The 24,817-nt window shown below is 40.6% G+C and overlaps 2 protein-coding genes across 3 annotated transcripts; one reads left to right on the forward strand and one right to left on the reverse strand.

Annotated features, from left to right (window-relative positions):
* Window positions 1-7,526: 7,526 nt before the first annotated feature.
* Window positions 7,527-8,010, reverse strand: LOC148369869 (large ribosomal subunit protein uL24). Its single transcript, XM_088330021.1, has one exon. It carries the CDS (start codon window positions 7,974-7,976, stop codon window positions 7,539-7,541), a length of 438 nt encoding a protein of 145 aa, XP_088186147.1. The 5' UTR covers window positions 7,977-8,010; the 3' UTR covers window positions 7,527-7,538.
* A 2,618-nt stretch (window positions 8,011-10,628) lies between these two features.
* prdm2a (PR domain containing 2, with ZNF domain a) lies at window positions 10,629-20,277 on the forward strand. 2 transcript variants are annotated; one of them, XM_088332099.1, is made up of 4 exons: window positions 10,629-10,709; window positions 13,045-13,104; window positions 13,855-17,833; window positions 19,285-20,277. In XM_088332099.1, exon 3 carries the CDS (start codon window positions 13,911-13,913, stop codon window positions 17,808-17,810), a length of 3,900 nt encoding a protein of 1,299 aa, XP_088188225.1. In that variant the 5' UTR covers window positions 10,629-10,709; window positions 13,045-13,104; window positions 13,855-13,910; the 3' UTR covers window positions 17,811-17,833; window positions 19,285-20,277. The 2 variants fall into 2 exon arrangements, with proteins under 2 accessions (XP_088188225.1, XP_088188226.1); XM_088332100.1 differs by lacking the exon at window positions 10,629-10,709 and adding an exon at window positions 11,073-11,201.
* The last annotated feature ends 4,540 nt before the right edge of the window (window positions 20,278-24,817 follow it).

Consider the following 24,817-nt stretch of genomic DNA (forward strand, 5'->3'; position numbering starts at 1 on the left):
TTACCTACAGTCACCTTGTAAACGGTGGTTCTAGCTCTTTTCCGGTCATTGACCAACTCCTGTCATGTAATTCTGAGCTGATTCCTCACCTTCCTTAGAATCCTTGAGACCCCACGAGTTGATATCTTTCCTGGGTCTCAACTCTGATTGAGATCGACCGTCATGTTTAGCTTCTTCCATTTTGTAATGATTGCTCCAACATTTGACCTTTTTTCACCATGCTGCTTGGCAATTGCTGCATAGCCCTTTCCAGCCTTGTGGAGGTGTACAATTTTGTCTTTGTTGTCTTTGGACAGCTCTTTAGTCTTCGCCATGTTACAATTTCAAGTTTTACTGATTGTATGGGGTGGAGAGGTGTCTTAATGCAGCTAGCGACCTCAAACAGGATTCAGGATGATACATGGAGTGCAGGTGGACTTCTAATTGGCGGACTAACAGGTCATTCAGGGTCAGAATTTTGTATGATACACAGGTGTCCAAATACTTATTTGCAGCTGTATCACACAAATAAATTGTTAAAAAATCCTGCATAGTGATTTCTGGATTTTCTACCTTCCATAAAAAATTCTGACCCCTCCATGATTTCTAAGTGGAAGAAATAGCAAAGTAGCAGGGTGTTCAAATACTTATTTTCCTCTAGTGGTTTGGTGTGCATTATCAGGAAGTGAGGGACTTTGAGGGCACTTTAAGCGCATTGATGGTGTGACCAAAATATCATCCCTGTGACACGTGCGTTTTGAGTGCAGGTGACAGCTGGGTCACACGATATGTTGGAAGTGAAGAGTTCCAGCAAAAAAAGAAGAATGTGTCCAGAGTCTGGAACCTGTATACAAGCTTTACACAGGAGTGAAAGAAGGCTGCACTCTTCTCCAGTGTTTTCCCAAAAAGTAGCAAATTACTCCAAAAGTAAGTATCCAGTTTAAAATACCATAAACACTTGCATGGAAGCTGATCCCCTAAAACTGCATTAAAATAGCCACATTCCAAAAGAAATAAAAAAACATATACGCCAACCTGCAGAAGCATTGAATCCTTCATATTTCTTGGCTTGTGCATACTTGAGATCTTGTAAATGAACACTTTTCGTTTTCTTTTTTCTCCAGGCATAGTGTACTGCAAAAATAATTCTGATAAAAAGACCAACGTTCTGAAAACATTGACTGTAAATTCTGTGCTTATATGTGCCACATTGGTGTCCATTTGGTTTGTTGTTCCTGTATAGAGCACGCTCTCTTCCCCAATGCGCTGCATACCATTTTCTACTAGTGACGCACAATCAAATATGTGCATATAGGTTGGCCCCCTGATTTGAGTATTTTATTTAATATATTTTAGTAAATTTGGCTTAGATGGAATTTTATAAGGAAAATATCTTCATAATATCTTCAGAACCTGAACAGACGGAGGACCCAAACGCGTAACATTTTCACACCAAGCTTTATTTTACGGAAACGGGGAAGTCATAGTCGGGAACATAAATGCCAGTGATTCGGTGATTGCTGGGCAGAAGAAGTGAGACAGAAAAGTCAGGCGTGGGAAAACAGGAAGCCAGGGGCAGACGAGATCAAAACGGACAGGACAGACGGGATTGATACCAGATACGGGATACACGAGCAGATACCGGACAGGATGGGATCGATACCTGATACAGGATGCACGAGCGAGCTACCGGACAGGACGGGACGTACGGGATAGAGACCGGATACTGAAAACCCGAGCAGGATACCGGACAGAAGGGATCGACACCGGATACAAGATGCACAAGCAAGATACCGGACAGGATGGGACAGACGGGGGGGCTACCAGATACAGGATGCACGAGCAAGATACCAGACAGGACTGGACAGAAGGGATCGATACTGGATACAGGGTGCACGAGCAGGATACCGGACAGGACGGGACTGACGGGATCAATACCAGATACAGGATGCACAAGCAAGATACCAGACAGGATGGGATCGATAACGGATGCACGAGCGGGATACTGGACGGGACAGACAGGATCGACACCGGATACTGGATACACGAGCTAGATACCGGACAGGACGGGTCTGATGGGATCGATACTGGATACAGGATGCACGAGCAAGATGACAGACAGGACGGGACAGACGGGATAGATACCGGATACTGGATGCTATAGCAAGATACTGGACAGGACGGGACAATGGGCAATCGTGACACTGGCGGATCAAAAGTTATATTTGACAACGTGAGAGATCACTTAAACGATGTTGAAAAATATGATCTGCATCTCATGAATAGTAGAATAATGCAGTAACGCACCATGTAGTAATGCACTATGCAGTTACGCATCGTGTAGTAACAACAGTAACATTACAAAATATAATATAGCGTGTTTGAGTATTCGTTAAAGAAAAAAAGTAATTGCGTTCCAGGATCTCGTTTTTTTGTAACGCGGTAGTCTCAACACTGCTCTTCTTAGGCACTTTTTCCAGTGTTATGGTGCTGACATGCATACAGAAGCCATTGTTTCTGTGATGTACACTTTTTTCTTTGTGTTCAGACACATTAGAGCGAACATGTTTTTTTTTTTCGTGCACGCATTTGACTGCAAGATGTCATGGCCTCCATGACACATCCTTATTGTTTCCTTCAGTGTGGCTGTCCAAGCGCATACACTGGCTGTAAACCCCCCATTGTCTGGTTTTTTTGACATGTTCATGTGGATGTTGACTGTTGCTTTGTGTGTGGGGTCATTGGCATCAGCAGGTGTCTGCAGCCTCGTCATATGATGTTTCCTTTTTGCTCATATCGATGTCCTCCCCGAAATGTATCCTCACCAGCACGAAACATAACTGTTATATTTTAAAACGGTTTCGTAATTTCTGCTGAGACATCATTGTAAAATTTCAGGATGAGCTTCAAACAAAATGGAGCTTTTACTGGTGACAGTGACGTGTAGTTAGGGGATGCAGGTGAGGGTGTGGCTCACGTATCATCGTAAAAATATATCAAATGGTTATATTTATTCAACGTTAAAGTAATTTTTCATTAAACTTCATATGATTTTGAATTTATTTTTCAAAATCGCTGAATTAGAAATATATCATAATGGAGCGATTCAATGAGCAGAAAGATAGAATAGAATAGAATTTACCTTTATTGTCATTGTTACAAAATGGGTTGAATATATTGTGACCACGAAATTGGGCCAGCTTCACTTTTAACAGTGAGGATAAAAGAAAACAAAGAAAATACTGGAACAAAGAAGATAAGGTTGTAATTTACACAATATAAAGGAACAAAGAAGATAAGGTTAGAATTTACACAATATTTACACAAGAAATGTGGGCATGTAGGATGTTACATACAGTTTTGGGATTGTATTAGTGCAATATGCGTTAAGTGCAAAAATAGTCAACATTGTGCAAAAAATGGTCAACATTGTGCAAAGTGGGCATAGGCATGAATACAATTTTACATCTGAAAGAAGTAGTGTGTTTGCAAGAGTTTCAGTTTGTTGTGCGGTGTGTGTTAAGGGTGGCTCTGGGGAAGAAACTTTCTCTGAGTCTGTTTGTATTTGTCTTGTGTGACCTGTAGCGCTTGCCAGAAGGCAGCAGGTCAAAGAGGTGGTGGCCGGGGTGAGAAAAGTCCTTGATGATGTTTTCTGCTCTGCTGAGGTAGCGAGAGCAGGCAATATCCTCCAGACAGGGTAGAGAGCAACCAACGATTCTCTGGGCTGTGTTGGTGACCCTCTGAAGCGTTTTCCTGTCTGCTGCCGTGCACCCAGCATGCCATACCGTAAAGCAGTATGTTAGAATGCTCTCCACAGTGGCTTTGTAAAAGGACACCAGCAGCTGCTGTTTCAGATGATTTTTCCTGAGCACTCTCAGGAAATTGAGTCGCTGCTGGGCCTACCACCGCTCTGGTGTTTGCAGACAAGGAGATGTCATCGGAGATGTGCACACCAAGGAATTTGAAAGAGTGGACTCTCTCTACACAGTCTCCTTTTAAAATGAGTGGTGCTGGGTTCCTGCCTCAGATATTCTGATCCAAGCGTTTGCAGATGCAGGGTGAGGCATTCAATTCTCGTGACTCATGGCAGAGGGCAATAGTGAGACTAAATATTCTAATTTGACGCTTAACTCGGCCCCAAAAAATAGAGTCTGTGATATTATTGTATTAGCAAACTAACAGCAAGTCAAGCCATCCAGTAGTTATTTTCTCATTGGATGGACTTTTGTCAAAGGGAGGATTACCTATCTATTGATGCTTGTATTCAGAAAGAGCAGGGCATGCTTTATTCATAAGTTAAAATAATAAATAAAAACAGCAAAATGATGTGCAATATTGGATTTATAGTATTGTCAGGAGGACCAGAACAGAGCAGGAGACCCCAGAGCGTTCGTTACAAGTCTTTTATTTGGGGAAGCGTACAGGGTTAGCGGGAGACGCGATGACCGTCGAACGCCAGCAGCAACGCCGTGAAGACAACTTCGGGACACGTAGCCAATCGTAGCGTGGGACGGAAGCAGGTCGAGTTTACCGGGACTGGAGAGAAGATCGTAGCGTGGAACGGAAGCAGGTCGGATCGGAGGCAGGCAGAATAGGTAAACAAGTCAAAAAGACACAGGAAAATCAGGCGAGTCAAACGGGGTAAAAAGTATCCTCCCACGAAGAGGTCTCCGTGTAGCATGCTTAAAAAGGGAACATAAACCAATCAGGAAGCGCATTCCAGCGCGCCAGATGATTACCCCAGGTGGCTCCACTTGGGTAATCATGACAGAACCCCCCCCTCAAGGGACGGCTCCAGAAGTCCCCCAGGAAAAAAATAAATAAACCCAAGACACGTCACAGGGAAACACAGGTAAATCAGGAGAGTCAACTCAGGACAGGCAGAATCAGAACAGGCAGAATCAGGGCCGGCAGCGGAGTCGGACTGGCAGGCAGCGGAGCCGGACTGGCAGGCAAGGGAGTCGAACAGGCAGGCATGGGAGTCATTGCGCAGTCATAAGGCCGATGGTGCCCCGTCAGTGTTGGGCACCGATGAAGCGGCTTGATGGGTCATTACTTTGGAGAGATAGGACCAGTCCCGACCCAACAGATCCCACTCGAACCGTAACTGACTCGCTTGCTTAGCCAATTTCGCCACGTCGGAAATGACTTGCCGAACTGCACATTCTAAGGGGGGATTGGGCTGCTGGTTCTGGCTTTCATGGTCGTCAGGGGGCAGATGTACAAGTCAAAAAGACACAGGAAAATCAGGCGAGTCAAACGGGCTAAAAAGTATCCTCCCACGAAGAGGTCTCCGTGTAGCATGCTTAAAAAGGGAACATAAACCAATCAGGAAGCGCATTCCAGCGCGCCAGATGATTACCCCAGGTGGCTCCACTTGGGTAATCATGATAAGTATTGCTTTTGCAGTACAATCTTAAACAACTTCAGCAAGCAAAATACGTTTTTAAAGATATTTTCCTGTACTACCTCGTGAGCAAATAATTAGCACATAAAAATAAGTTTAAAATGATAAGGTTATTTGGCTCATTACTGGGAGAAAGCAAAGATACAGACAAATAGCATTATTTTTTGCAGAAATAAAATTACGCTATTTCCTGACACACTAGAAGAAGTCACACAGGTTAAAAACACATTTTTAGAGACACACTTTTTGAACGCAAACAGCCGTGCCTCCTGCAGTAAGTAGACCTTAGCAATCCTGTTTAGAAAAAAAAACATATTCAAATGTACAAATATTCATCATTAGTTTAGTCTGTGCGCTTGCAAAATGTACAGGATGCTACCCCTGTCCGCCCCCCAAAAAATCTTGGCAGTGACAGAGCTTGCACACCTGATATAGCAAGCGATTTGCCTGTTCTGGAAAACTTCTCTGAAGTCGTGCATCATAAATATAGTACAAATATTACGGTTTGTAAGCATTCAAATTATTCACTCGTCTAAAGCTTCCATGCTGGTTTCAGCTACTTAAGTGGCATGTTTATTGGCCCAGCAGACCCAACAGTGACCTTCTCATTGCAACCAAGCAGCTGGAATTCCCATTAAATATGAAGCAAACATTAGGACTTGTATCTCTTCCGGACATTTTGTTTGCAACTATAAAATACATCTCCAAAATATGTTTACAGGGATTTCATCCTTTTCCAATTTTCAGATTGCTACCAAGAGCTCAGACTTCTACTGCCACTGCACCTATCAGCTTGGATCTCCCATTAAAGGTTCTGATTACTACGGGTCAGATGTCCAAAGGAAAGAAGCTTGTCGTTTTTCAGTGCTGGGGCTTGACCTCAAGGTTGTATTTGCACTGTAAGCCAGGGGTGGCAGTGATCAGCAAAGAAAAAATGAAGCGTACAACTGCCGCAATGCACCTTGAAGGGACAGCGTGTATTATTTAGCACCTTCATGTGGTTAAATAAAAATGTCATCCAGAAAAAAAAAATTATATATATATATATATATATATATATATATATGCCCAAAGATAGATGGGATGGGCTCCAGCACCCCCGCGACCCTGCTGAGGATAAGCGGTGCATATATGGATGGATGGATATTACATGACCGTGCCTCTTTTGTTCCGTTTAAATACTTGTAGGTGGAGAATTTAGCATTTATTTTACATAACAGGAGACTCACTGAACAGGAGTTGACTTAATTGTCTGCTATCTTGCTATTATGGGTAACAAAAAACTTCAAAAAGACTGGGCAAAATTGTTTTTTTTGGTCAATTGAGTCTTTATAGTTTGTGTTTTTAGCACTTGTGTTTAGTTGCATTAAACCATACAGGGGCATCTTGTGGTCAAATAATACACACTTTACCTTTAAATCAACAATTTCAGCTCTTGTTGTTAATAATAGCACCAAAAAGACAAAACTTGCTGTGTTTTGCAAATTTCTAATCACAAAAAAAAGAAAAAGAAAAATCAATTTCCGAACTTTAAAAGTGGCACTCAGTGGCCCCAAGTGGTGTAAACCTACTTAAATCCATCCATCCATCAATCATCTGCACCGCTTATCCACAGTAGGGTCGCGGGGGATATGGAGCCCATCCCAGTTGTCTCCGGGCAGTGGGCATTGGACACCCTAAACTGGTTGGCAGCCAGTCGCAGGGCACACAGGGACAGCCAACTCACTCATTCACACCTAGGTCAATTAACCTGACATGTGGGAGGAAACCAGAGTTCCCGGAGTAAAACCACGCAAGCACGAGAGAACATGCAAACTCCACATGGGGAGTTCGATTTCATGACCTCAGAACTGTGACGCACACGAGCTAACCACTGCGCCGCTGAGCTGCCCTAGTTAGATTATTAAAAAGAAATCCAATGTATATACATTTTGAGCAAAAACAGACATGTTATTACATTAACATGTACATTTTAAAATAATTATGTGCTATTGTGTTGCATGGCTTAAGAAGTTTCATGTTTCTCGCCATTTTCACACATCGGGAGCCAAAATGACCAATTAGCCGGTTAGCATTCTGCGCTTAATCAAGGAACAATGTCTCTTTAAAGCAGTCACTATATTTCTCATGAGTCATTGATAGCAAAAGAGGTTTATTCTTGCATCTTCTCAATGGTCTCCTCCTTGTACTTGCCCTTCTCCTTTCCATCAGCACGAGATTTGGCCTTGCGTTCCAGGATCTTTTTGCGGTCCTTGTCCAACTTTAGCCGGGTGATCACCACCTTGCTGGGATGGATACCAACGTGGACCGTTGTTCCGTTAGCCTTTTCTCTCTGCACACGCTCGATGTAGATGACGTACTTTTTTCTGTACACCTGCACCACTTTGCCAATCTGCTGGCCTTTGTAGTGTCCACGGACAACCTGGACTTCGTCATCTTTGCGGATGGGCATGGATCTCACGTTGTACTTCTGACGGAGCTCCTTGGATAAAGGGGAAGACATGATCTTCCTCCTGATGTGTGAGGGGGCATTGAAATGCCTCTTGCGATTCTTGCGGCGGGAGGATGTTACAAACGGATTCAGCTTCATTATGCCTGCCGTGTACTCCTTTATGGCCGGCGGAAAAGAGAGTCATAAAGTGAATAAAGGTTGAAAAGTTGTGAAGTGTGGATTTAAGAGTTTAAATGTTGTATGAAAAGACTTTGTGATACAATAACATACCTGCCAACCTCCAAGGCTCCATGACCGTACAAACTATCGTATTTTCCCGTACAAAATACTAAATAATCGTACACCATATTTTTTTGGGGAATGATGCATGATGGGAAATCCCCAGGCGGCAGACGCATGCGATTGACAAATTTGCGTTTTTCCGTACAGATTTCCTTGTACGTCATACTCGTCTTAAACTGCATAAAAAAAATGTACTTTGTATGGCAAAACCGTACAGGTTGTCAGGTATGCAATAAGCAAATTTGACAAAGTACTACCCGCTCACATTCTGTGCTTCAGCAGGCTTAAAAAGTAATACTGACGAGAATATGTGTACTACATTAAAAGGACAGGAAAAAATGAAGGTTAAAAAGTCATTGTTCAAATCTTAGCAACCAGAACATGGTCCCTAAGCTTTATTACCTTTAGGAGCTGTTGATTAAACGAAGTTATTTATTATTGCTTTGTTTCAAGGGTTAATAGATTTTCAATAGCAAGGTACGTTAGTTGTCATCATATTAAAGCTGACTTGTAATCATTTTTGTTGCACCCAAAATCAGGCGATCATCTGCAATTAAAGCAATGATTTAAATGTTTGAATGATTTGAGTACTTCACGTGTTTAACCTCAGCAGCAAATGACTTGACGTCACTACTTCTGTACTCCTACTAATCACCGTTTGTACAATATAAGTCAGCCATCTCAAACATATGGCCCGTAAGCCAGATAAGGTTGGAATTTTAATACAGCCTGCATAAATTTCAGAGTATGTCAAAAAAAAGCAAGTCTCTGTCAGTTCTATCAAAGGTTGTGAGTTTTTATTTTAATAAACGCAAACCAAATGCCCCCTCTGTCTGCCAAAGGGCAGTGTTCAGCTTGTATGGAATGTTGAGATGGTTCGGGTGTAACATTGCATTCACTTAACTGTTAAAAAAGTTGACAGATTCAATATAAAACATGAAAATCGTTTTGTTTTCCCCATTCTTTGTGACTAAAGGTGTTGTGTTCAGAAAATATTCCTTGTCATCCGTGTTTATATTATGTGTGGTAGGTTACGAATGGAGCTTGAATGTTAAAGCATAACATTGAAAAACAAAGCTAAACAATTGGAGTTGACATTCTTTTACAGTTCCAGTTCGCCTGAGAACATAAAGTCTGGTTTCAGCCCCAGAGCCAACTTGAGAATATACCTGTTTATAAGTCTGAGTACTTTGTTATCTCCCACCGATGCAAGTGGGAGCTAGAAGTTCTCCTCATGTTCCATGAGAGCAGCACCCACGTTGTGCGCAATGTCACATATGAACACTGTACATGCATAGCACATAAACACCCACGAATGCTTTCAAAGATGTTGTTTATTTTGACATGGATGTAGTTGGCGTAAATATGTTGCACATTAAATTATCTGGCATTTTTTCCATCATGTGTAGGTACGTTTGAGGGTTTGGGTGAATGGCAAGCTTTTTATTCTCTCGAGTATCGTTGGAGGAAACATAGTTGAAGAGGACAAGAATGCACAATGCATCATTAATCATTAGCCTGTCAGCTCCCACGAAAGAGGGGAGAAAGGAACACACAATAATAACACCGTTTATTGGCAGTCATTCATTCAATATATATATACGACGGTTCTCATTGTGGTCTGAGCTAGGCTGGAGACTAATACGTTGAAGCAGAGTTGGGTAGGGTTACTTTAACTGGATTACTTTCAATTACTTTTGGATTACTCCAATACCAAATATGCTAATAAAAGACAAAAGAAACTAAATATGAATACAATTACTAAATTTTGTGCAGGCTTGGAATACATGGAACGGCAAAAATGATGTTGGCAAGCGGTTTGGATTTATTTTCATTTTGTTTCTGTCGCATTTCATGTTAGTTTTGCCGGAGAACAAAGATATCAAAGCCAGGAGAGAAAGCTTACTATGTTTTGTGAGTTATGATTTTATTCATATTTAGTTTATTTTGTCTTTTATTAGCATAATTGGTATTGGAGTAATCCAAAAGTAATTGAAAGTAATCCAGTTAAAGTAATCCTACCCAACCCTGCGTTGAAGGAAAAGCAGAATTGTATATTGATTAATTTAAGGCTCACAAACTTGGCAAATTGGGCAACTACCCAGTATGTTTGGGTTGCTTCCCTCCTCCAACACGTCTGAGGCATGTAATCGGATCATTTTTACACGCTGTGCAATACAACTTTGGCAACCATTTCTTAAAGTTGCACGTTTACGCCCTCTGCAGGTCAAAGCTTATAAATGACACGGGACACAGTACACGACTGTGACTGCAATGAAACGAGAAAAAAATCAGCTATACTTTTTTCTGTGATTTAATAAACTCAAAAAGCAGTTTTGCTGCATAACATATAACACAATCCAAACGTTGCATTCAATTTGTTGAAATACACTATAACCTTATAGGCTTTTTGAAACAAAGTCTTCCGGTAGGTGAACAAGGCCTTTTTCAATTGGTTAAAATCTGACATAGTCTTCTTTAATCCAATCAAAGGGCAAGTTCTTCGGTGGCACATTAAGGAACACCCAACTGTTTACAACCTGCAACAGATATATAAAACTACTGATCGACAATGTGGTCGCAATTCAAGTACGTAATTCAACGATGTATACCAACCAATGTCTTTTTATGTGCATAATAGTCCTATTAAATGTTACCTGTTAGGGTTTTTTTTTAAATGTACCTTGTAGTCGGGAATTGTGGGCTAACTGCAGCGCTAACCGAAGTGACGATTACAAGCCAGGAACGAAATACGTCTTAGATGCATTGTTTATTGTATGTCGTCAAAATATATATCGAAGAGTAGCAGCCGCAGTTTTAACTAATGTAGTGTATGATAAATAGTATATAAAACGAATCGACTAGTAATTGGTTGCGGTGACCTAAAGCTTGAGTTGCCAGAGCTGCAAATATTACGTGTCGCGTGGAAAGCAAGCAATGGTGCAAAAAGTTAAACGTCATCATGCCAGTTGTGATGGCGCTTTCGCATATCTTGGATTTGAAATTCAAGCAATCTTGCCTGCTAAAGACGACATTAGTTAAAATCTGCATCTCATTTTATAATTCACTTGATTTGCCGAGGTAGGCCTTTTTCATCAGCGATTGTCCTAATTACCGAAGCTATTGTGCGTATTTTTCGACGCATTGTTTCTGGGTTTTTATTTTTGCACAGCGCAAATACAACATCAACTGACAATTGCCAAAATCAGCTGCACAATACAATGTTATAATAAATAACCATGTGTCCAAAGGGTGTAGGCTGATGCCTTAGGATGAAGCTTTTTAAGTGCCTCACCCTATTTCATTATTTTCTTGCAGGAAATACAAATTCAAAACGAAAACAACAAAACACAAGCCTGCTCCACAAAGAGGAAATTCATTTATATTGTATTGTATTATGTTATATTATATAAGCGTGTGGGTTATCGTTGTTTTCGAGTTTTTCCTTTGCCTCATGTAGGTTTTAGATCAGAAGATGGTGTAATAATAGTCTGTGGTTTGCAATAGTCTGTGCAGCCCTTTGAGACTCTTTGTGATTGAGGGCTATACAAATAAACAGGACTTGACTTGTTTGTCTCTGTGTGCCCAGCGAGTGGCTGGTAACCAGTTAGAATAGAATGGAATTTACTTTTATTGTCATTCTTTGTAACCATGCACACAGAACGAAATGTCGATACACCTGACCCGTACAGTTAAACTGTAGCGAGCCGATGCAGCCAAACAGGGCGCCGCCATTTTAGACCCAATTGGTTTGGGAGTCATTAGGTGACCAAACTCCCCCAATTCCAACCCTTAATGCAGAGCGCTAAGCAGGCAGGCAATGAGTACCAATGTTGTAAGTCTTGGACTCGGCCGAGGCTTGAACCAGTGACCTCCCAGTCTCAGAGCGGGCGCCCTACCATCTAGGCTACCGAGCTGGTGTTCGTGGTGTATGAAATTATATTATACATAAATATATATATATATATATATATATAATTTTATACATCTCTCTTGATATGAATATATGTAGCCGCAGTTCTGAGGTCATAGGTTCAAATCCAGCTATCAGCCTTCCTGTGCAGAGTTTGCATGTTCTCCCTGTCTTGCGTGGGTCTCTCCGGGGACTCCGGTTCCCTCCCGCATTCCAAAAACATGCATGTCAGGTTGATTGGTGGGTCCAAATTGTCCCTAAGTGTGAATGAGCGAGTGAGTTGTCTGTCCCTGTGTGGCCTGTGACTGGCTGGCAACTAGTGCCGGGTGTCCCCTGCCCACTGTCTGAAGATGGCTGGGATGTGCTCCAGCAACCCCACGACCCTACTGAGGATAAGCTGTGCAAATAATGGATGGGTGGATGTATATACGTATGTATATATCATGATGTATACATACATACACACATATTATGATATATATATTAAAATTAAATTATATTTTCCAGCTATCCCCAAAAAAACGCAAAATCCTCATAACAGTGAGCTGTATGGTGAATATGTATTTACTGGTTTTATTGCTTACAGTTATAACAATATTTAGGTTAAATGTGAACGTATAATTCGTTTTTGACAATGTGTTTTACTCCAAACATCTAAAGCATCAATAACTTTGAAATGCCTCACCCTAAAAAAATAGATCAAAGGATATAAAAAAAATAGTCTTTAAAAAAAAAGCACGATTTTAATCTGTATCATTGTACCATTATTTTGATATTCAATAAGTGTAATGCTACTCACAACAACATAAACAAGAAGCATGTTGACATACGACACTATTTGAAATCAGGACATTATGTTAAAACGTTCGAGTGACACAGAGTATTTGATTTTATGAAGCATACATCATATTGTTGACAAAGACAGTATTTATGATGACAACAAAGACTTCTGTAATATTGCATTCATACAAAGTCCGTTACTTACATATTGCTTTGTGTGTCTTTTTACAGTGTACAAGGTCGACAGTCATCTTAAAACATGGATATGCTCCTGTGCTAACTGCTGAAATGGTAAGTTGATGCCTAGTTATAATGTAGACATTTGCTTAGTGAAATAAAAACACTTAAGAGGTTTTGTGTTGTGTTTCCCATACTGTATATGTTAGAAGTTTAGTTTCTTATCTGAATGTGGCTTACACTGAGAACTTTGAGTTTATTTTACTTTTTTAACTTAACATATTGACAGTGTTATGCTGAGATAATTTCCCTGAAGGTTCTATATTGCTGTGTATGTTCAACGTTCATTTTTTAGTTTATGTTTACATTTGGGTACATCACTAAATAATGCTGTAGTATTCGTGAAGTCATGCAAGTATATCTCACTTCTGGGCCTGATTTAAAGCGACAAAGTTTAACTGCACTGTACAATAAGGCAGCATGATTTTAGAACAAAAACCTAATTGCGATTTTTAAGTCCAGTATTCCAATTTCGATGCCATTTTTGAATTTGAAAAAGAAAGTGCATTTGATGTGCCATTTTTATGAGTATTTCATCAAAGTGAGCATCATTCGCTGAAAAAAAATCGGGGATTCTGTGCTGTTGACTTTAAATTTGGTGAGTATAAAAAATGTTGAAATGATTATGTATTACATCCCTTCCTTTGTAGAGTTATAAATATTTTCAGTTTAGTTTTCCTGTGTTTTTCAGTGTTAACGTTTAAGTGTTAATTTTGCTTTTGTTAGTTTCTGCTCTCCTTGCCTGACTCTTCTCCCATATAAAATCAAGTTCTGTTCAATTGCATCTATGTATTCTTTCATCAGGTGTGACGATACCTGCACGGCCTTTATTCATAAAACTGGATTTAAGTTTGGGGGAAATGGATAAAACCATTCACTTCTCTGATTTTGGAGATGGTGAGTATGTGCAGCAAGAAGAGGATGCCGTATGTGAAGAGAACACCAGCACTGAAACAAGGGAACCCGACACGTCTGACATTCATGACCACCTTGCTCTCGGTACGCATGGTGGCTGGGAGTTGTTGTACAGTCAAAACTGTGAGAGGTCTTTTTCCAGCCAACAGGGCTTGACACGACATATGCAGAGCCACTATTCGATGAAGAATGTGGAACATACAAATGAGAAGAGATGTTTTGAGAGATATATTGCTTCTGATTTGGACTCCAATTACCTTCCTGACAATACAACATTTTCGGTTTCATTAAGCTCAGATGCACATCTTGAAAGGACTAACCGTTTTGAACACTGCACAATTTCTGAAGAGCAAGTGACACCTTTGGAAGAAAGTGGGTCACCTTACAAGGAACATCTACAGCAGATAATCATTACAACTTCAAATCGCAAAGCTGAGCTGTCCGAGGAAGTTGTGGAGAATGTAGTGAACTGCACCAGAAATTACATGCTTGATGTTTCAGAAAATATCAGCTTTTATTTTGATGGGAAAAAAAGTTTAACTGGCACAGTGGACAGTTGTGAAGCTGCTGAAGTTAATGCTGCATGTTCAACCTTTGTAGGACTGGACACTCTGATCCTGGATCCTAAACAACTAAACATGGGGTTGAGTATTGATTCTGTTCGGAACAACCAAGAACTACTGGGTCAAACATTTGCCACGAGGATACCAACACCTCTCTTACCCCATATTCAAACAGAACTGGAGTCTGAAGTGGTGACATCATCTTCGTTAATAGACCATGTATTTACTCAGGCTACACAGTCAAACTCAACGGTGTTTGTGCCACCTAAGTTGAATCAGCTGCAAGAAAAGCAGGATACTCTTACTGATGGCCAAACGTCTCACTCACCTAAATCACCAGGTCCTCTGGCAGCAGGAAGGTTTAAAAGAAGGACTAGCTCTCCACAAAGCTCTCCTCAGCAAAGCAATACTTCAAGTGAGGAAACCCCTACGGTAGAAATTATTTGTGATAATGCTATTAAGTTAAGGCCCACAGACAGCAAATTTAACTCTCTCATTCACCTGAGTTTGAATGAAAAACAAATTACGGCCAAAGAGACCGAGGAACCGGAGATAGTTCCAGTTTTAACAGAGAGTTCACCTCCTGTGACTGTCAACAACTACTTTAATCTACCACTGGATCTCTCCAATTCTATAAAACAAAATGAAGTTAGGTTTTCAGAAGATGCCGCGCTGGATTTGAGTTTACAAAAGAGGAGCTTTGAGGAATCTCATTCGACGTCTGATTCTGTTATCCCCACAGAAGATCGTTTCAACGTGTGCATGCAGCAGAAGGCAGTCTTGAGTGTTGGAGAGCAAGAGGAAAGTCTATCAAGCCTTGAAGCACCTCCTGTTTCAGACCTTACCGTTGTTAGAGGTTCTAATATGATCGGCTCTGTAACAGAGGGGCTTCTTTATGGACTTTCACTCCCCTCCTGTCCTCTAAATTCCACACCAGCCACACTTGCACCTCTTGTATTTCCACCAGCTTCAACTTGCACATTATCATTTGCTCCCCCAACTACACCTCCAGTCTTACCAACCACTCCAACATTATTCACAGTTCTGGCCTCACCACTATCTATTCCCAGCCCTGCAAGCCAATCAACCCAAGTGCTGCCCTCTAATATATTACCAGAGTCACTAGTGCTGTGCACTAAAAATTCCGTCAATTCTACAGACTGTGATCCAACATCCCAGTTTGCAGCTACAAACGAAACAAACCTAGTCAGTCTCTCTCATCCGCTTGACCCCACGCTAAATATTTCGGGCCATTTGTTTTTTGCGGATCAAATTTCTCTTGATCCACCATTAGATGAAGACCAAAGCATGTGTGAATTACCGGTAACACCTACTGCAGCATCAAATGACCCCCTCGTCAACTCGTACAATGTGCTGATCGAATGTACAATATCACTTGAAACGCCAGAGGGTCTCGACGTTACTGAGGCCCCGTTTCCCTCGCAAATGCTTGTTAACCACCTAGAGCATCAACAGATTGTTTCGTTACCCAACACTACAGTGGCGGACAACTCTGAATTTCCCGTGTCCTCTACTCAGGAGTCTATTACTTGTTCATCAAGCACTTTGCTCGGTCATTCCATGGACACTCATGAACCAGAACTAAGGCTGGAAGAAGAGCCACCTGCAGATGAAGAGGAACCTGATGCGAGTGTAGATTTAACCGCAAATGTCTATCCTGATGACTCAAATCATCTTGAGAAAGTTGTGGAGATACAACAAGCTAGCAACCCAATAAATGACCCAGCAAGTGACACCGAAGTGCAGGCTTCCACCCTTCAGCCGCCTAGCCGCACGGAAAGCGACTCTCCAACTCACACAGCGCATCAGAGTTTTACCAAGAACTTCATATGCAACGTCTGCAACCTGCTGTTCCACTCGATGAAAGAACTGGGCCATCACGTGAGTGACCATGCTGAAGAGTGGCCCTACAAGTGTGAATTCTGCGTCGTCCTGTTTGACAAGCCTTCTGCTTTGCTCGACCACCGTTCAAGCCTGCACGGCGTTGGCAAAAGTTACGTTTGTGGTGCGTGCCCTAAAGACTTTGTTTACCTTTGCAATCTGAAACAGCATCAGGAGGAATTGCATCCTACTCAGCAGTGCACATTCACTGAAGAAGAAAAGGGAAAAATCAGACCGCAGAATCATAACCACTCTACCAAAGTCAGCAGAGAGTCTTTCATGGCCGACGTGTCTGAAGAACCACTCATAAAAAAAGAAATTGAAGTTGATATGGCTGATGAAGAATTGTTTACAACAATTAAAATTTTGGCCTCGGACGGAGGCAAAGTCAAAGTGCCTGATGTCCGTCTTGGAATTAATCAACATTACCCCAGCTTTAAGCCTCCGCCCTTTCCTTATCACAATAGGTCCCCTGCTGGTTCACAGGCCTCAGCCACAAATTTCACTACCCACAACATCCCACAGACTTTCAGCACAGCAATACGGTGTACCAAATGCGGAAGAAGCTTTGACAACATGCCAGAGATGCACAGGCACATCCTGACTTGTGCCAACGCAAGCGACAAAAGGCGGTACACGCCCAAAAAGAATCCCATCCCGCTCCGCCACTTTGCCAAGAGCCAGAACGGAGTTCTGTCGACGACCAATTCAGAAAATGAATGTAACGCCTCAAACGGAGCCAGGCAGTCCAACAGATCTACCTCAGAGTCATCCGCCAAAGTCAAGTTGAGACTACTGAGTAAGAAAAAGCAAAAGCTGGTACAGAGGGTTGTGCCCGAGAGGAACAAGTGTTTTTCAAACAAAGAGTCACCCAGCTACGTGCAAGACGACATATTTGTTTGTCCTCACTGCAGCAGGGAGTTCACAATGCGACGCAGCCACACCAAACACATGGCAGTCTGTCCCAAAAAAAACAAAGAAGCTAGGACAAGAATAGAAGGAGGGATTTCTGTTACAAAGGAAAACGATGGGCGACTTCACAGAGGGGTCTCCCATGTTAACGAGCAACTAGCCTCAGATCCTCCCAAGACTAGACTGCAGACTTCAAGGCCTGCAAAAATTCCCTCTTTGCCTTCTCTGCCAACCAGCTTCTCAGTGAAAAGGCCCAAGCTAGCAATAAAGGAGGGCTCCAAAAATGACGTTTCCACTTTAAATGAACTACCTGTAGTTCGCACTTCCATTGCTCCTCTGCGTCAATACACAAGAGTGCGGCATAGGGAGAAGCTCTCTGTGCCCAAAAACCAACAAAGTGATTTCTCCTTTCTGAGCCAAGCGGAAGAACCTTCTGGCGGCAACTCTGAGAAAAGCGCTATAGCTTGAAGAACTTTCAGCTCTTCTGTCAGGTAGTGTCTGCATTTTTAAAACTATCAGCACAAAATCTTCATTTTCTTTATTTTTTTTGTTGTAAAATAAGAAAATACATCCTTATAATAATTGGGATCACCAGTATGTTTCTTAACTTGTAGTTCATAAACACAAAATGTATGCTGTTTTTATACCTGTGGTCGATACATAGTTGTCGGGAAATCCTTCGACTTTAACTTGAAAATGTGTCTGACAAAGCCGATAAAAGATTCATTTTCTTAAATTTAAACTAATTTACCCAAAGTCAGAAACAAAATACTTAACTGTGGGGTGCATTTTTGAGGTGTCCATAAATAATATTGAAAGTTAAATGTGTTTTTCTATTTAGCATGTGTTTACAATTATCAACTGAGTTCAAAATGCCCTTATGCTTTATTTTCCACCACGCCTATCTGTTGTTATCCTTTTAGCAAAGCTGTTCGGGGCAGCACACATTAGGTAGAAGTGGGGCTGGTGGAGTAGTGGAGAGTTGCATCATGCTTGCCCTCAAAAGTAAAAAATTGCCGTCTTTAAGTACAGTCCAAACAACAACCCAAAACCCAAGAAAGATGAAACAAAAAGGATTCCTGTGGATCCTTGAACAGATAACGCCTTAATGACATCAAAAGGTTTTAAATTTAATTGTTTAAAGTATTTAAGAAGTTTTATATTTGTTTGAACTAAAAAGATTCAGTAAAAACTTCATTTTTTTAAGTATCATAATAAAAATGCTTCATGAATGAAGAAAAATTGGCATTAGTAGTTTTCTTTAAGTCTTGACCAAGGATCCCTGATGTATTGTAAACATCCTCTTTATTTATTGTTTCCATAACTAATACTTTGGAGAGTTTTTCGGGTCGAAATTTTTCAACTGGACCAAAATGTGATATACATTTTTTAAAAAAGCATTTGTTTAAAATGGCCTCAAAATCAGTTTTTTTTTCTTTTGTTTCACCTGTGTTTGTTTTTTGTCGACTTGGTTTTAAATTTAATCTCAAAAGGCATAAAAATTAAGTCTTTAAAAGTATTGAATGTAACTTCCCTTTAGCTGTTGGAACCATGGTTTGTTCAAGGGCTTCTAAGAGATAAATACTTGCACGTGCATCAAGAACAAGCTGACATGCTGCGATGATGAAACAAGCCAGGAGATGGCGGCAGCGAGCGAAAAAGTTCCAAATTGCTTACAGCTCTTTTAATAAAAGCGAAGTGATTTGGTGTCTTGTTATACGAGCCATTGTAGCTTATTTTACATAAAATGTTTTACTAGAAAACATAGTCAAATATCATTTTGCAAGGAAAATTATTCTTCGGTCAGCATTTTATTTTCCTGTTGGTGATATTTCCTTTTTCTTTTTTTTTGTTTGTTTGCGGTATGCTAGTTGGTGCATTAACACTGAGCCCATTCCATTGTATGTAACGGTGTGTTTATGTGCTATTTATGACCTTTTAGGCCAGAGCACACCCTCACGCCCCATCCCCCAGCAAAGGCGTAACGTCCTGTACACCGTACAAGAATCGACAGAAGTGACATAAAAACCGGAAGCGCTTCTGCGTGAAAGAGATTATGTGAGCGCTGTCGCAGCTTGTTACAGTACTCCCGTTTTGTCAAACCTCCAACATACTCTGGATTTTGCACTTTGAAGTTAATCTGACAGCACGTCGTTGTCATGGAAATGGGAAAGCACTGAAGCTGAGAGACTTTCCTCATTTCTCGCTTGGCGGCCTACTCGGCGAGGATGGAAGGCAGCAATCACTGTCAGCATGGATTTGCACTACTTTTTCCTTATGTTGCCTTTCGGATTTAAATTCTTGACTGTATGCTCTGTGTTGGTTCCACAATTAATGACGGTTGACCAAATGGCCCTTAAACAATGAAAGAAGTTGGTCTAATCCTTGAACAGAGCACAAATGTTTTAAAGCTTGTCTTCAAAGATATTTAAGTTGTAAGTGACAAAAAGCAGTTATCGCCGATGTATTATTTGCAAAGTTGATTTAAGAACATTTGTGGAAATGTTATATGTTTTCAATCTCTGAATTTAAAAATATTTAAAATGTAATCTTGTATGTGCAATATGCCGGGTATATGAGTGTGGAAAAATCTGCCCGTTTTTTACCACATCAAGTGACGGCCATTTTGTCACTTGCTTTTGACTGAATATGACATTATGGCTAATCATGGCTGACATAATTTGTGAGATTGAGCTGCTTCATTATCACAGCCCAGAGCAACTGTGATTTAATTTTCAAATGGCAAAATGGCTGTTCCAAAAGCGTACAAATCGGGTGGATTTCGCTCAGTACACAAATGTGCTAATAATCAGAATGTCATCCTTCCCATGTTGTGCTGAACAGAAGAGAGATATACTGGACTGTCTCAGAAAATTAGAATATTGTGATAAAGTTCTTTATTTTCTGTAATGCAATTAAAAAAACAAAAATGTCATACATTCTGGATTCATTACACATCAACTGAACTATTTCAAGCCTTTTATTATTTTAATATTGCTGAATTTGGCTTACAGCTTAAGAAAACTCAAAAATCCTATCTCAAAATATTAGAATATCATGAAAAATTATACAAGTAGGCTATTCAACTAATCACCTGAATCATCTAATTAACTCGAAACACCTTGCGAGGTTTCCTGAGCCTTAAAAACACTCAGCTTGGTTCAGTAAACTAAATCACAAGTATTGGGGAAGACTGCTGATCTGACTGCTGTCCAGAGGACCATCATTGATACCCTCCATCAGGAGGGTAAGACACAAAAAGAAATTTCTCAAAGAGCAGGCTGTTCACAGAGTGCAGTTTCAAAGCATATCCACAAAAAGTCTGTTGGGAGGGAAAAATGTGGCCGGAAACGCTGCACAACCAAGAGAGATGACCGCAGCCTTAACAAAATTGTGAAGTAGAGCCGCTTCCAGATTTTGGGGGAGCTTCAAAGACAGTGGGCTGAAGCTGGAGTCCAGGTATCAAAAGCCACAGTTCACAGACGTGTCCGGGAAATGGGCTACAATAGCCGTATTCCCATGGTCAAGTCACTTCTGAACTCAAGACAACGGAAGAAGCGTCTGGCTTGGGCTATGGAGAAGAAGCACTGGACAGTTGCAGAGTGGTCCAAAGTCCTCTTTTCAGACGAAAGCAAGTTTTGCATGTCAGGCGCCAGAGTCTGGAGAAAGGCTGGAGAGGAGCAAAATCCAAGTTGCTTGAAATCCAGTGTGAAGTTCCCACAGTCAGCAATGGTTTGGGGAGCCATGTCAGCTGCTGGTGTTGGTCCACTGTGTTTCATCAAGTCCAGAGTAAATGCAACTGTGTGCCAAGAGATTTTAGAGCACTACATGCTTCCATCTGCTGAAAAGCTCTATGGAGATGAGGATTTCATTTTCCAGCATGATCTGGCACCTGCCCACAGTGCCAAAACCACCAGTAACTGGTGCACTGACCATGGCATCACTGTCCTTGATTGGCCTGCTAATTCCCCTGACCTGAACCCCATCGAGAATTTGTGGGGTATAGTTAAGAAGAAGATGAAAGACACCAGACCTACAAATGCAAATGAGCTGAAGGCCGCTATCGAAGCATCCTGGGCATCAATAACACCTCAGCAATGCCACAGGCTGATTGCCTCCATGACACGCCGGATTGATGCAGTAATCCGTGCAAAAGGATTCCCAACCAAGTACTGAGTGCATCAATGGACATTTTCAAATGTTTGATTTAGTTTTGCTGTTATAAACAAGTATTCTAATATTTTGAGATAGGATTTTTGAGTTTTTTTCAGCTGTAAGCCAAAATCAGCAATATTCAAATAATAAAAGGCTTGAAATAGTTCAGTTGATGTGTAATGAATCCAGAATGTATGACATTTTTGTTTTTTTAATTGCATTACAGAAAATAAAGAATGAAATGATCTGCATTTATATAGCGCTTTTCAAGTCAAGACTTCCCAAAGCGCTTTACAGTGTGCTTCACATTTCCCAATAGCGGCCTTGCAGCCATGTAAGGCGCTAACCTGCATATTGGGGGTATTAGGGGTTCAGTGTCTTACCCAAGGACACTTCGACATGTAACACGGAGGAGCCGGGATTCGAACTGAGATCTCTTGATCCGAAGACGAGCACTCTACCTCCTGAACTTTATCACAATATTCTAATTTTCTGAGACAGTCCAGTATATCATTAACCTGTGTGTAAATGGAACTACTTAATTTTTTTCTTTTAGTAAATGGGAGGTGGTCTGATATTCATATTTTTTAGAAACCTTTTGATATTGGAATTATATTTTGAATGCCATAATTTAACTGTTGGCGTGCGATAATGGCCTTAACTACTCACAAACATATTAAACCCAAGGCTTTACAGTACGTCAGTACTGCCAGGATATACAAATTCCAGTCATTTTTCAATACAAAATTCAATTTTTTGGTTATGGTTTCCTTCAAATTCATCAGATATTGGAAAGGCCATTACCGCATGGAAAAATCTTCCAGTGCAGTAGTGGGCTGTTTGAAATAATCTGAATCATTTTAGGCAAACTAGGAGCTACCAATTCTAATTAAATGATGATTTTAAAAAAATAAGACTAAGTTCAACTATTGTCAATTAACAGTTTTTAGTGTTTTTCATGAAAACAAAATATCGCAGGAATTCCATTTTCACGTAAGGTTAACTATTTGGGAGTTCTTAATTTCTTTGCATACAAATCAAGGCTAAAAATAATCTTTTGTTCCCAAATGAGAATTTTGGTTTCTGAGATGGTTGATTGGCAGACATGGGACCAAGTCACACATGTGCAAGTCTCAAGTAAGTCTCAAGTCTTCACCTTCAAGTCCCAAGTAAGTCCCAAGTATTTTTTTCTTGGGCAAGTCAAGTCACAAGTCAAGTCCCGAGTCTTAGATTGCCAAGTCCAAGTCAAGTCACAAGTCATAAAAACAGCGACTCGAGTCGACTCGAGTCCAAGTCACTAAGTCTCAAGTCCCCATGTCTGTTGATTGGATCCCCTAACCACCGGGGTGCTAAGGGCACCGTTACATGTGGTGTTTTTTTGGGCAAGTACAGTCTGGCAGTGCCCATCCCTCTCTAGGCCAACATGTTTCCACATGGGATTTTTTGCTTGTCAGATGAATGTGCTAACCACTGTACTACGGAAAGTTATCCACATTAATTATCTTGCTTTTCAGGTTGGTTAGTTGTCCCTGGTGTTCAGTCGTGTCCTGGAAATAATAGTACATCACTGACTCGAGCTCATCAGTAGCACAGACAGTCAAATCAGCACTTTTTTGCAATCCTGTAATGCAGTATACTTTACTATGTTTTCAGGCATTCATTACCTGTGGGATATGAGCGGCACTTCATCCTGTTTGACTTTCCTTGTAACAATTTATTATGTACTTTATGTTTCAATGTGAACTAAAATGCAAACTTTAACATCTGTTATTAAATTGACAAATGAAGATGGCATATTATTATATATGCATCAATCTTTCTAAACTACTAGTTTCAACAGGGTACTTCTGTAATTATGTCATATCTATATGTAAAAAATAGTAATTTAAGCAAACTGAAATGTGGATTGTTTGGTTTTTGTTTTGTTTGGAAAAGACTGCAAATGTTGGCTATACAGGGTGTTAAGGAGAATGATTTCTTACTGTGAACGTTTGTGTAGCATTTCAAAATCTCAATAAAGTCATGTGTATTTATTATTAATTTTAAATCATGGACTTGTTTTGAGTATTCTGAATATATTTGGATTGTACTTTTGCCCCCCGAGTGTGCGGTCAAAATAAAAGCAGAATACCCTTGAGTGTGTTTTGAGGGCTGTTTGTGCCATTGGGGATATAAAACCTTAATCCACAAGGTGGTGCACTTGACTCAGCTTCTAGATTAGAATGTAGAGCAGGGGTGTCAAACTCATTTTAACTCTGGGGCCACACGATAGAACAAACATTCTGTCGGGGGCCGGACTAGTAGATTAAAGAGAAAGAAAAAGAGAGATAAAGAAATAAGAGAAAGAGGGAGGAAAAAGGAGAGAGGGCAGGACAAAGAAAGAAAAAGAGAGAGAGGGAGAGAGCATGAGAAACAATAGAGATAAAAAGTCATGAGAAAGGGGGAAAGAAAGGGAGAGGAAGAAAGAAATCCAAAGAGCCATAGAAAGACAGAAGGAGAGAAAAGAGAAAAGAAAGCGTGAAGGGTAGGAAGAGAGACAGAGAAAAGAGAGAAAAGGAAAAAAGAAAGTTAGAGCAAAAGAAGTTAAAAAGACACAGAGAGAGAAAAAGACAGAGCAACAAAGGAAGAGAAAAAGAGAAACAGAGACAGAGTGGGAGAAAAGGGGTGGAAAAGAGAGAGAGAGAGAAAGAAATACAAGTACAGTGTCTTTATTCAAGGCACCTGACTTTGGTAACATCAAGTTGACATTTTTCTACCTGCAGCTCGTTTTTCTCTTGCGCTTCTCTGAGTGTTGTCTCGCGGGCCGGATTCAATCCCTTAGCGGGCCTGATCTGGCCCGCGGGCCGCCAGTTTTACACCTGTGATGTAGAGGAATAAAAACGAGCACTGGAAGCGTTGTGGTAGGAAAATGCTTATTCAAATATATAACCAACTATACCTTTCTAGTAAGAGCTGAGCAATGTTCTGGTCTTTGTAGCTAGCCTCCTGTAAAATATAGAACCGTCCCAGAAAAGTACAATGTTTTGGTAAATATATTTTCTGTATTGCAGTTAAAACAAATATTCATTACAAATTGACATTTTGCAATCATTTTCTTGATTTAACTTTGGCTACTATGGCGAAAACTCAAATCTCCTATCACAAAATTGCATTTAAAAAAGTATAAGAGTGGGCTCTAAGCCATAATTAGCGGTATTAAAATAATGGAAGGCTTACAATTTCTGTTGTAATGAATCTATTCGTTATGACACTTTTTTAAACTTCACTTCATTTAATGAATAACGATCACAATATTCGAGCATTATTGTATATTTGAATTG

This window comes from Urocampus carinirostris, chromosome 3 (assembly GCF_059441175.1).
Source record: "Urocampus carinirostris isolate Australia breed hairy pipefish chromosome 3, RoL_Ucar_1.0, whole genome shotgun sequence".
NCBI classification, from domain to species: Eukaryota; Metazoa; Chordata; class Actinopteri; order Syngnathiformes; family Syngnathidae; genus Urocampus; species Urocampus carinirostris.